Raw genomic sequence first — 12,802 nt, forward strand, 5'->3', positions numbered from 1 at the left:
TGTTATGTACAGGTCTGTTAATTCTACAGCTCTTACTCCCTCCATGATAAATGGCTTCCCATTAGTCAAAGTTTGAATGTCAAGAAAATGATGTATCTCAGTAATTTGAAGTGTAATGGTCTGGGTATTCTTTTCTTTAAATTCCATAGTATCATCATTTAACTGAGAACACTTCTAGTTGAGTTAAGTTGGACATGACAGGCACTGACAGAGTGTAAACTGTCACAAATCTTTGTTCCCATCTTCAAAGAAAGATTTATTTATAATAAACACAACTGTTCATAACAGATTTACACACAATTGCTATATTGTTTTGTTTATATATATATATATATATATATATATATATATATATATATATATATATGAATGTATAGGTGTATACAATCTTTCCACATTTATGACCTGTTTTCAATATTTCTGCTTGGTGTTTACAGCATAAATAACCTGACGCTGCACTTATATACAGTATATAAAACTCAATCAGGATGTGAAGGTGTTAATGTATAATGTTTTAGCAAATATTTAATTGGCCAATATAGTTATATAACAATTGTAACAACATTTCTTACGTTGCACATTACTCTGTAGTTCAGTCCCTTATTTTGAACATGTCAGTGTTATTTACTGGAACTTGTGTTTAGTGAGGCAAAAGACAACATAAATTGACTCAATCTAAAAGTAGGCTACAGTCCTATTTGACAACTTAAGAATGTGGTACTATGTATGTGTCTGCCGTAATAATTATCTTTTTAAAGAATTTGTAGCTGCACCGACTCTTTGTTCGGATGTTTAGAGCAAATAAACTGTATAATAGGTAAATCAACTTTGACATTGACATTCTTAGAGAAGAGAGGTGTCTGTTCTGATCATTTATTTTTGCTTTCTATTGGGGAAACGATAACATAGTATAGGTTCTTAACATTACTGTATGTCCTCTGATTAAATACATCGGAAAGTGTGTTACTCTTTATATTTAAAGTTGTCGCTTTTAACCAGGCATGAGGAGCTTCTAGTACCCTGACCGCATTTTATATTGTTTCTTCAGCTGTTGTTCAGGTAATGCATTAAAACTACAATACCCATGAAGCACTTGGAATCACAACAAACGTGCCAATGCCAAACATTCTACTCAAAGAAACCGGCATCTTTTAATTCTTGCTGCGACATGAGGTACTCAAATGAAATATTTTTGACTTAATGCAACGATTATCCGATGTTTTATAGTCATTTGTAGCATTCTACATTTAGTATTTTCGCTAAACTCTCGCTTCAATCCTCCGTTCCCTGCCAGCTAACATTGGCTAGTGGACTGATGCTAGTCTGCCTGCTAGTTGCTTTTGGTTGCTTTTAGCAACAAGCTAACCGTAAACGTTAATCTCCTAGCTGAAAGTAGCTTTATCACGTTCTTTCGAGTCATATCGTTATATTTTGTCTGGTTTTAGAGAGAAAACCCAATAACGTTATTTGGTTCAACGTTAGAAGTACGACGTTAACACCACGGCATGCAGCAATATTCACTATGCTAGCTAGCTATCGTTTACGTTGAACAACTGCGATATTTGCAGTAACTTTATAGGTGGTGTCTTATCCTAAATCCTTAACGTTAGCTCTTCTCTTGATATTCTATTGTCCAGGAGTAGCTAGCTAGCTGTTAAAGACACTATTACATAGGCTACATTCAGTGGTGGAATGTAACTAAGTTAATTTACTTAAGTACTGCTGTAGCCTACTTATACAAATGTTGAGGTGCTTGCTATTTTACTTGAGTCTTTACTTTTCATGCCACTTTATACTTCTACTCCACTACGTTTCAAAGGGAAATGCTGTACCTTTTACTCCACTACATTAATCTGACAGCTTTAGTTACTAATTACTTTAAAATTAATTATTTTGCACACAAAACGCATGCTTTATTATTAAATGTAATAATAAAGCATGTGTTTTGTGTGCTAGCTAAACAACTAGCTGAAATGATTAAACAGTTGATTGACAGAACTGTTTTGATAGTTTAGAGGTTCTGCATTGAGTACTTTTACTTTTTATACTTTAAGTACACTTTCCTGATGATACTTTCATACTTTCACTTAAGTAATATTTTCAGTGCAGGACTTTTACTTGTAAAGAGTATACTGTGTGGTATTAGTACTTTTACTTAAGTAAAGGAGCTGAATACTTTTTCCACCACTGGCTGCATATGGATCACAGTATTGTATATTTTGGGCAAAGCAAGAAAAAACAGCCTACACACTGTTATACTGGAGTAAATGACATGTTGGTTAGGGCTGCACGATATGAGGAAAATATGCGAGATGCGGTAACGTTGAATATCGCAATAACGATAGTACTTACGATAAATAAACAGATATACAATTATTACCACTGGTCAGATTGAGTGTGATGACGTGAGTTTGTGTTTCACCAATTGTCATTGCCCGTTCAAAATGTATTGGCGCACCACAGGCTTTTACCTTCTATCACCCTTCAATCAGCTGATCAACTTCCTCAATACATGTTTGTTGTTGTTGTTGTTGTTGTTGTTGTTGCTGCTGTCACCACCATTTTAACCATTTTGTCCATGAAAAAATGCTGCAGCTCCTCAAGATCATTATTTCAGGCAACACAGAAAAACAAATTGTTGAAAATAGCATGATTACATTGTTGAATTCATTAAATTAAAGGAGTCCTCAATTAATTATCTCGAACGAATATCATGGGATATGCTACTTCAGTACACAACAAAAAAATATTAGTGGAACCACTACAGATGATCACAATTCCATATTCACATTATAGACACCACCGCTGACTGTCCCTGACTGTAACAATTTGGCCACAATGAAGCACATTGACCATGCATGGTCCAGCCATATACTAGGTTCCCACCTAGTCTTGTTCACAAGCTGCTTTATTTTCAATCTCTTTAAATGTGAGGGAAGTATAGAAAATCAGTGTGCCAGAAACAAGCTCATTAGTTGGGTAATTACTGTCACAATACTGTGATCAAAGGCCAAACCAAGCACAGTATTACGTGTAGTTGCTGTGTGCTCTTTGACAAGTGGGTAAAGTACCTTTTTTAACTAATGTGGTATACTGGTTGCTTTGTAGAAGTCCCTTTGGTAAACAGATGCATAGAAAATATGTTTTGAATTTAAAAAGAGGTTGCTGTTGGCATATGATGTTTTTCAGTTTAATACTCAGTGGAGTTGAGTTGTGCAATACATCTCTGCCGTTAAATTATTGACTACCTCACTCATAAATAATACAACATGACGATGTTATCATCTTAAGGCCATGAAAGTGTGTCTGAATCTGTCGTTGAATTAAGTGGATATTACAAAGTCGCTACATGTGGTGTTAAAGATGAAGCCTAACAAGGAGCCTACAAAGTAAAACAGAAGTGGCGAGAGAGTTTAATCACTAGTGCATATGATGGGACTTGATGTTTCTGCTCTTATAGCTGAGAGGACTAGTGATGAGGGGGCGACACACTGAGTCCATTCAGTCAGAGAAATAGCTTAAAAAAGAGACACTGCATCGTCTGTAAGGTGTGGGTGGAGCTTTGGCCTCTGGCTGTCGGCTCCCAGTTTATCTGTTCAGCTGTGGAGATTTTCATCAAATTCAGCAATAGGTAGGATGTTTTATAGGTTTGATTGCACAGTATTCTCTGCATAGTGTGTCATGTTTGTGTGTGCTTGGAGGAATCGGTTCGTCCTGTTTTGTTTTTTTTTCTTCACATTTGTCTCCAGTCTCTGCTGAATGAGTAAAGGGGAGGAAGACTGACCAAACTTGCTCAGCTGGAAGGAAAGGCAATCCCCCCCACCACTAATTTCTTTTGTTTCCTCCATTGAAGCCTGTAGAATGTCATTTGCATCGAGTTGTGGTTGTTATTTCAGACAGCAAATTATTCTTACATGATCCAGTGACAAGTTGGTCTGCTTATTGCTAGAGATGGGCAATTATTCTATTACTATTTTCTTAACAGCCTATCCATACAATTGTTTTGGGTTGTTAATAGTAGTTTTTTTTTTTTTTTTGAATTCCTGAATTATTTGTTTAGACTATAAAAATGGCAATTGTAAATTCCCAAAATTGAAAAGGGTCTCTAAAATGTCTTGTTTTTGTGACCAATAGTCCAAAACCCAACAATATCACATAATACAACAATGATATAAGACTGAGAAAAGGAGCAAAATATTATCCAGCTGAGATGCTGGAACCAGAAAATGAGTGAAAAACTGACTAAGCAAATATATACAATTCTTTCTGTCTCTCTTATAGGTGTTGTTACTTGTAGCCAGCTATGGCACCAGGGGATGTGGTGCCAGACCATGCCAAGCAATTGAAGCCCAAGGAGAAGCGGCCTGGAAACAGGGCGTCGAAAGCAGACTGTGAGCCTGATGGGTCCTTTATCTTTGAGGCTCATGAGGCCTGGAAGGATTTCCATAACTCCCTCCGGCATTTTTATGAAGTAGGAGAGCTCTGTGATGTTACGCTGAAGGTAGGTCACACTACACAGACTCAAGTAAAGAGAGCGAGAGAGATTTGTTTGTTAAATTTATCTCAAGTCATCTTTTCATTTTATACATGTGAACCTAATTCATCACAATTATGAGTTGTATGTGGTGGTTTGATTTATTTGCAATCCCTGAATAGCTACAGAAATCACAGTACAGTCTGTCTGAACAGTCATATTGTGGAAATGATTATTTTAATTTCTAATAATGTGTACGGGTGTGGCTTGTTGCTTTTTTTTTTTTTTAAACATGCATGTTGTGTTTGTCTCATTTTGTAGGTTGGCAGTAGGTTGATACCATGTCACAAGCTAGTGCTGGCTTGTGTGATCCCTTACTTCAGGTATGATCCATTTTTAGGTTTTATTATTTTTAACTAGGCCTATAATAGCAATTTTCAGTACAGCACAGACAGATAAGAGGGTTTTTTCCTACTGACGGGCATCCAATCTCCATAATGACGTAATGGAACCTGTTGACCTATAGATGTGTTTTCTTAAAGTCAAATATTACATGCCAGATACACTTTTTGCTCTGACTAAACATACAGAAATTAAGCAACAAAGAACTATCTCTAAACTTTCCTGAGCCTGGAAAAATCAAAGATTGTGTCATGTCTGTATGTTTTTGCAGAACACAAAGCTTTGCGGGAGGTATTTTTTGTCTAAATAGCTATTTCTTCCCTCAGGGCCATGTTTCTATCAGAGATGTCTGAGGCTAAGCAGGAACTGATAGAGATCAAGGACTTTGATGGTGATGCCATCCAGGACCTGGTGCATTTTGCCTACTCCTCCAAGCTCACATTAACTGTGGACAATGTCCAGCCACTACTTTATGCTGCCTGCATCCTTCAGGTGAAAAAACACAAATACAATCAATCAACAAGCTGCGCAGGCATTTTGTTCTCCTTATTTTACATGATCGTGCGCGACCTGAACCCGGATTAGCGGCTGAAGATTAGTGAATGAGTTTTATGTAACTACATGAACTAAGGGATTCTGCATTTTCTTAGTGTACACTTATTTAGCAATTCAAAATGTTATAACAATTTGTACACAGAACAGAATCATATTATGTAAGAGATCATCTTTAAAATGTCTTTTTTTACTGCTTATATCTATTAGGTGGAGTTGGTGGCGAGAGCCTGCTGTGAGTACATGAAGGCCCACTTTCACCCCACCAACTGCCTGGCAGTTCGTACATTCGCTGAGAGCCACAACCGTGTGGACCTGATGGACATGGCTGACCGCTATGCCTGCGAACACTTCACTGAGGTAGTGGAGTGTGAGGACTTTACATGCGTGTCTCCCCAGCACTTACGCACATTATTGTCCTCCAGCGAGCTCAATATCCATTCAGAGACAGAAGTGTACAATGCAGCAGTGAAATGGTTGAAAGCAAACCCACAGCACCACGAGGCCTGGCTGGACCAGATCATGTCTCAGGTTAGAGAGTGCATAGCTTAAGGGTATCACAGGGCGTGGTTTGGTTTAGCTTACGTAACTTAATGTTGCGTCTTCCTTAATGTAATATCCCCAGAAGTTTTGTTTGGAAGTACCTCTGTGTGTGCTCTAGTAGACTTGAATGTTCTGGTTTACTGATTATCTGAAGCTTTAGCTATATAACTGTGTGTGTTAAATTAGTGTTACATATATACGTTCACAGCCTTATTTAATCACTTTTACAACCACAATACAATGTGTATGCTGGTCTTTCCTTCAGGTGCGCCTCCCCCTGCTCGCTGTAGAGTTCCTGAGTGGAACAGTGTCTAAGGACGAGATGATTAAAGGTAACCTGAGTTGTCGCGACCTGATGGACGAAGCCAGGAACTACCACCTGCACCTCAGCAACAAGGTGGTGCTGGACTTTGAATATTCAGTCCGTACCATACCCCGGAAACACACTGCAGGTAATGCTTGTATGTTGGGGTTTGGCTTTGAACATGTAACTGCTGGTTTTATGGCATTTGTAATAACATTCAGCACTTTCTTCTTATCGTCCTAAAGAATACACAGCTACAGTAATGAAACCAAATGCCTTTCTGGGTTACTTTGTAACATAAGCAAATTTACAAAAATTTAATAACTTTCTAGTTTATAGAAAATTTGTTGTTTTCACTTCGTTTATTTTTTTCAACTTTTTAAAATGTGTTTATTCTTAGGTCCTGTGGGCATAAAGCATGATATGTGATCTCTCACTGCGCCAACGTTTTGTTCTTTCCTTCCATTTCCTCAGGGGTTTTGTTCTGTGTGGGTGGCCGAGGGGGTTCTGGTGACCCATTTCGCAGCATCGAGTGCTACTCCATCACTAAGAACAGCTGGTTCTTTGGTCCTGAAATGAACAGCAGACGGCGTCACGTGGGTGTAATATCTGTAGAAGGTAAGAACCTTCATTAAGGTTATTATGTTCAGTTTTGAATGAAGCCGTTTAAGAGGAGTGTTGATCCAACTTCATAATCATTTTGGAGGCTGCAGTTTTTTTCAAAGTGCATAAAGTATACCTTGCAGCATACCAAATGAAAACATCACTGGTCAGGTGACATAATCATAAAAACTCGTCTTCATATCAATTTAATGTTGGTTTCCTTAGGCAAGGTTTATGCTGTCGGGGGCCATGATGGTAACGAACACTTAGGCAACATGGAGATGTTTGACCCCCTCACCAACAAGTGGATGATGAAAGCCTCCATGAACACCAAGAGGTACACAGATGCTACAATATACTGAATGTGAATTGGACTTTTTTCTTTGGAGAGAATGCTATCTGATTTTTGTTGTTAAATGCAACCTTTTTTTCTTCATTTTGGCCTTCCTAAGCCTGTGGTTTTCACACCCAAAAATGGTGATTAAAAAGAAAAATCCGGACAGGGTGGTTCTGAAAACACGATTCTTGGGGTGTAGTGTCGATGAGAAAAATTGTCTGGAGCCATTTTTTTACAACCTCCAGCTTTCTTATGTGATTTCTGTTTTTTTTACCTTAAAACTGGCACTATTTGGCTTCTTGCTCCACTTTTGCCGTTGGAAAAAGTTAACACAATGCAAATTGGCAGTGGAGCTAACCACAATTTACCAGAGCCAGTAGGATTATCTGTGGGCTGAAATCCACTAAGCTGGACAAAGTAATTTCACATATGGAAACTAATGATTTTACAAAAAGCCTAGAAATCATTCATACTGCTCTTTACTCTCCAGTAGTTGTTAGTTTTAGCGATTAAAACTCTGCTGTTGATCTGTTAATCCTAAATGTTTATGTAATTATTTCCTGTTGACTTAGAAAATGTTAGTTTTTTCCATTTACTATCTACAGTATGTTTTTACTGTTCTTAGAGGACTTGGTTAACAGCAGAAATACGGCTTTGACCATGAATATATGTGTTTTACTCAGGAGGGGCATAGCCCTGGCGGCTCTTGGTGGTCCTATCTACGCTATTGGAGGTCTGGATGACAATTCCTGCTTTAACGATGTGGAGCGTTATGACATCGAAAGTGACTGCTGGAGCGCTGTGGCGCCGATGAACACCCCCAGAGGAGGAGTGGGATCTGTGGCTTTGGGCGTAAGACTGCAAAGGAAGGTCAATCAATTGTGACTGATATATGATACCTACTCTGGACTTCACTGTTTTATGCCCTCTCCTCGCCAGAGTTTTGTGTACGCAGTGGGAGGCAACGATGGCGTGGCATCACTGTCCAGTGTGGAGCGGTTTAACCCACACCTCAACAAGTGGACGGAGGTCAGCGAGATGGGCCAACGACGGGCTGGAAATGGAGTCAGCAAACTCAACGGCTGCCTCTATGTAGTGGGTGAGAGGAATAAATAAACCAAACATCTGTAATATTCATCTCTTCAGATCAGATCACTTGTGTTGCCAGAAATGGTTGGTACCATATAATGTAGTTCCAAGATGTACTGTATATTGTCCACTTTTGCTTGTGCTGCAGTGACTGGAATTACAGACTTCGATACACCTAGGTCACATGCCTCCTAGATACACACCCTACAATTTTATATACAAATGCGTGAATCAGGAAAGACAAAAGTTCATGTTTTGTCATGCTATCTGGTAACTGATTAACAAAGTGTGAGTGCGAGATTTTTATTATACCATTTGAATTTGAAGAGTCATGGTTCATTCAAGGCTCATTAAAATGTCTGTAGTGGCATTTGGCCTGGTCAGTAGCTGTTGTACAACAATGAACATCAGTGAAATCCTCCTGTCTTTTGCCTGCTCAATTAGCATCAACATAATCCTACTCAGAGTGTTAGCGGTTGTTACACCTGAGCGTGTAGTTTGCCAGATTACATGTGTCCTTATTTCATGTGAAGTAATATATGCCAGTTTCCTGTTTGACCCATTTTTTTTTACAAGAGCACTTGAGATAAATTTCTTGTGATTTTTAATAATCGTCACTCTGGTCTTTCCCTTAGGTGGTTTTGATGACAATTCACCCCTGAGCTCTGTAGAGCGCTTTGACCCACGAATGCACCGCTGGGAGTACGTGTCTGAGCTGACCACCCCACGTGGGGGAGTCGGTGTAGCCACTGTGATGGGAAGAGTGTTCGCAGTCGGTGGTCACAATGGGAACATCTACCTGAACACAGTGGAGGCTTTTGAGCCGCGAATGAACAGGTGAGGAGGCGATGAATGATGACTATGGGTAGTGTTTCTAAGGTCTCAAGGTGGGATTTAGGATGGTCTAATATCCCTAATAACCCATACGGATAAACTACTGTAGGTGTTTCCATGTATGCGGTCAGTGTGTCCAATAATTTAAGAACCGAGGTTAACATCACCTTGCATTCGGTTTTAGATATTACAGTAGCTAGCTGAAAGAGCAAGCAACTTGAATTAACATTCACCTGTTGGCAATACAATGCACATTTAGAAAACAAAAACCGAAAATACAAACAAATAACTCTGCAATACGCACAGAGTTAAAGACACAAATCAAATAGTCCAGACCAATTTTAATTTTGCAGTTACAGACCTAGCTCAAAAATACTGCTATAATGTTTAGGACTGTTAGTATGTTTTCTTTTTATTTAGTTGTGATGTATTTGTGTGCGTTTGCTTTTCAGATGGGAGCTGGTGGGTTCAGTGTCTCACTGCCGTGCTGGAGCTGGAGTGGCTGTCTGTTCGTCTCACGTCAGCCAGATCAGGGACGTCGGCCAGGGCTCCAGCAACGTGGCCAACTGCATGTGACCGCCGCTCCACTTATTACCTGACTGACTGCCGGGTCAGCATCAGTTCTGATCGCTGCACAACACAAAGCACACGGACAGTGACGGAGGGATTTTCGCCCAGCATCATTATTGTCGCCACTGTCCGTTTTAGGCTGATGTTCAGTTTGCACACAGTGATTGAGGAATATTAGGGAGGTTTTGCTGACTTGAAGTGCACATCTGACAAAACTGTCAAAATGACACATTCAAGACCTTGACTCCTGCTGGTGTTATTCACAATCAGTGATGTAGTATTTTGTACTGTATTTTCTTTTGTTTGACTGCCTTTACTTTTTTTTTTTTTAAGGGAAGATAGTAGCTGAGCCTATTGGTATTTAATACTAACATCTCGAGAATGAGTGGTAAGTTTGGATTCAGAACTACTAGCTTAACTGCACATTATGAATGTGGACCATATAGTAGGCCAGTATAAATGCATTTTAAAGGTCTTTTCTTTAAGACTTTAAGTCTGTCTCTAGTTTACTTGTTAGCTCTGCAGTTGTGACAAATCAGTAATTTGAAAGAAATCAAACTGGATTAAACACCTTTTTGCAGTGCAGCGTGTGCAGTTACAGTATTAACAATTTCATTAACATTTTCATTAGTCGATCTAAAATACGATGTTAAGATGTCAAATACATTTCCAAGATTCCTGTGATCTTATGCCAGGTTTAAGTGAAAGCGTCAGTCTTTTGTAAAGGTGCATTTCAGAATGATTCTATCAGCAGTTCCCACTGCAGTAAGCTGGATCATCGTCCAGTGGTTGTAGCCTGGATCTGCCTCTAATTGTGTTTGAACAATCATTTAAGGCTGATTGGCACAAATCAGTCACTGGGTAGGAGGTGACGGGCCGAAGACTTTAACTGCTGCAAGTGCCAAACCACAAAAAGTCGGTCAGCCATTCTGGGATGCTGTAGATGCAAATCTGGTTCAACGCCTGCTGAATCCTGAGTCGCCACCTTTACCTCAACCTCAGAATAGAGAAAGGTTTGCTGACTATATTCCTGAGAGTCGAGGACTGATCAGAGCAATGTGCTGCACCTCCCCAATTATAAGCAGTTTTACATTATTGTATAGAGATCTATTCCAACTGACAGGGACAGAAATTCAAATTCAAGATTTGTGTTTGACGATAGCTGGACTGTCAGAAATCCTAATCGGAGTGCTTTCATATATGTATGAGGTGCAGCTGAGGTTTGTCTCTGCAGATGGTTGCATTATATTTTAATATATGGACATTCTGTATAATAAAATAGCTGTATCTTTGGTATTATCCTTTACTACACTATCTAATTAATTGCTGTGCACTATTTTCCTAGAATAGATGTGAAGTCGGCATATATTTTTGTCCTAAATGGAGAATTTTGTGTTTGAAGATGTTTATTTAACACTCGTGTCTATTTCTGCCATATCTACGGAAAATGTTATACTTTCTAGCAACAGTTTAGTTTTTTTCAGAATAGGCACATGACAGAGTTAAAACAGAAATGCTTAGTCCATTTATAATATAAATATACATATTATTGCACAGTTGGTGTCCTGCCTGTATAAATATTAGTGCATATTATCAACCTGGTACATCATTTTGACAACACAGTTGAAGTAATATGTGCTGCCAACCTTGTTAGAAACTTCTTTTGAAAGTATTTTGAAATGTTTACTGTACTTTGTGTTGTTGTTCTTTCTCCTCCTGACGGCTTCCATCTTGTGTTTTTTATTTTATTTACATGGTATTGGAATACATTGGTACAATAAAGTTATGTCTAAAGTTTATTGGTGGAATTCCTCTTTTTCTGTAACACTTATTGAAATGTATCCTTCCAGTCAGGACTGACTTCGACCTGTGTACCAAAAAGCCCTTCAGCAATCAAGTTTGTTGTAATGCCCCTTTTTATAAAATGAAATTCTGTTATGAAAAGTCAACGTGCACGTCACACTGCTCTGAACTAAAGAGTTTGGTTCATTTTCCTATGCATTGCCTTTTTTTTTTCTCAATGACTCATAAAATTATACTTTTCTGATGTCTGCTGAACAATACAACATATAAATGAGAATTTGTGTTTATTGTTTTGTAACGTCCTATTAAACCAAGTTAAAAAGTAACACTTGTAGGCAGAAGTTTGGCAGTATAAACTTTATAGAATGTTAACGTGGTTGTTATAAACTGTGTGTTGGACTTTGTGGTTTCACTGTGTCTAATGTGATGGGCTCCTGTAATCAACATGTCATTAAGGGCTTTAAAGAGAGCTGAAGCTCCAGTTGCACAAATGGTTGTGTGCTGTGTATCTGATTCTTTATTCTTCAACTCTCTATGGTCCTCTAACTCCTGCATACGTTCAGCTACAAAAAACATTCAAATATCAAAATGTTTAGCTCCTTGAGGACATGATGGCTAATATTCAACTCTTTTCTGCTATTTATAGTTTTAAAAATATTAAGCTTTTTTTCAAAAAAATGTTTTACATTTAAGTCAATGGAACAATTTTCAAATCCTCTTCAGGCTTCTTCCTCTTTGAAATGCTACTCCTACCACATACTTTCACTTACAGATGTCATTCACAACACTTCCGTTATTAGAAATTGAGTTCAATTTTTGTGTTATCACTCTTTGAGTTTAGTGTTTTATTCATGACTTATCCGTTATTTCGACATAACTATATTATGACTTTTTTTGATATATTGTACTATACTATGACTTTATTACTTTTTCGACATACTATACTACATGTATGACTTTTTAATCACTTTTCTTTTACATCCTCTACTAGAACTTTTTTTCCAAGATGCTATTCTGACTTTTTTTGACATACAATGACTATGCTATGACTATTTTCGACATACTATACTAACCCTAACCATTTTTAATGACTTTTTCCAATATAGCCACTATACTATGCAATTTTCAACATAACATACTATTATATATATATATACTGTATATATATATATATATATATATATATATATATATACACTATATATTTTTTGGGCATTTTAGTCCTTTATTTGATAGGACAGCTTAGATATGAAAGAAAAGAGAGAGGGGCAATGACATCCAGCAAAGGGCC

The 12,802-nt window shown here is 38.0% G+C and overlaps 1 protein-coding gene across 1 annotated transcript; it reads left to right on the forward strand.

The window, feature by feature from the left end:
* Positions 1-1,061: 1,061 nt before the first annotated feature.
* klhl8 (kelch-like family member 8) lies at positions 1,062-11,507 on the forward strand. The gene is made up of 12 exons (XM_028602444.1): positions 1,062-1,173; positions 4,282-4,501; positions 4,796-4,857; positions 5,203-5,368; positions 5,639-5,959; positions 6,237-6,423; positions 6,750-6,893; positions 7,104-7,215; positions 7,899-8,067; positions 8,155-8,314; positions 8,940-9,141; positions 9,591-11,507. Exons 2-12 carry the CDS (start codon positions 4,304-4,306, stop codon positions 9,712-9,714), a joined length of 1,845 nt encoding a protein of 614 aa, XP_028458245.1. The 5' UTR covers positions 1,062-1,173; positions 4,282-4,303; the 3' UTR covers positions 9,715-11,507.
* The last annotated feature ends 1,295 nt before the right edge of the window (positions 11,508-12,802 follow it).

The sequence above is a fragment of the Perca flavescens genome, chromosome 16 (genome assembly GCF_004354835.1).
Source record: "Perca flavescens isolate YP-PL-M2 chromosome 16, PFLA_1.0, whole genome shotgun sequence".
Lineage (NCBI taxonomy): Eukaryota > Metazoa > Chordata > Actinopteri > Perciformes > Percidae > Perca > Perca flavescens.

Coding starts and splice junctions, on each gene's coding strand:
- klhl8 (XM_028602444.1), top strand. CDS start 4,304: ATGGCACCAGGGGATGTGGTGCCAGACCATGCCAAGCAATTGAAGCCC. Junction 4,502..4,795: donor TCTGTGATGTTACGCTGAAG/GTAGGTCACACT, acceptor CTCATTTTGTAG/GTTGGCAGTAGGTTGATACC. Junction 6,424..6,749: donor ACCCCGGAAACACACTGCAG/GTAATGCTTGTA, acceptor CCATTTCCTCAG/GGGTTTTGTTCTGTGTGGGT.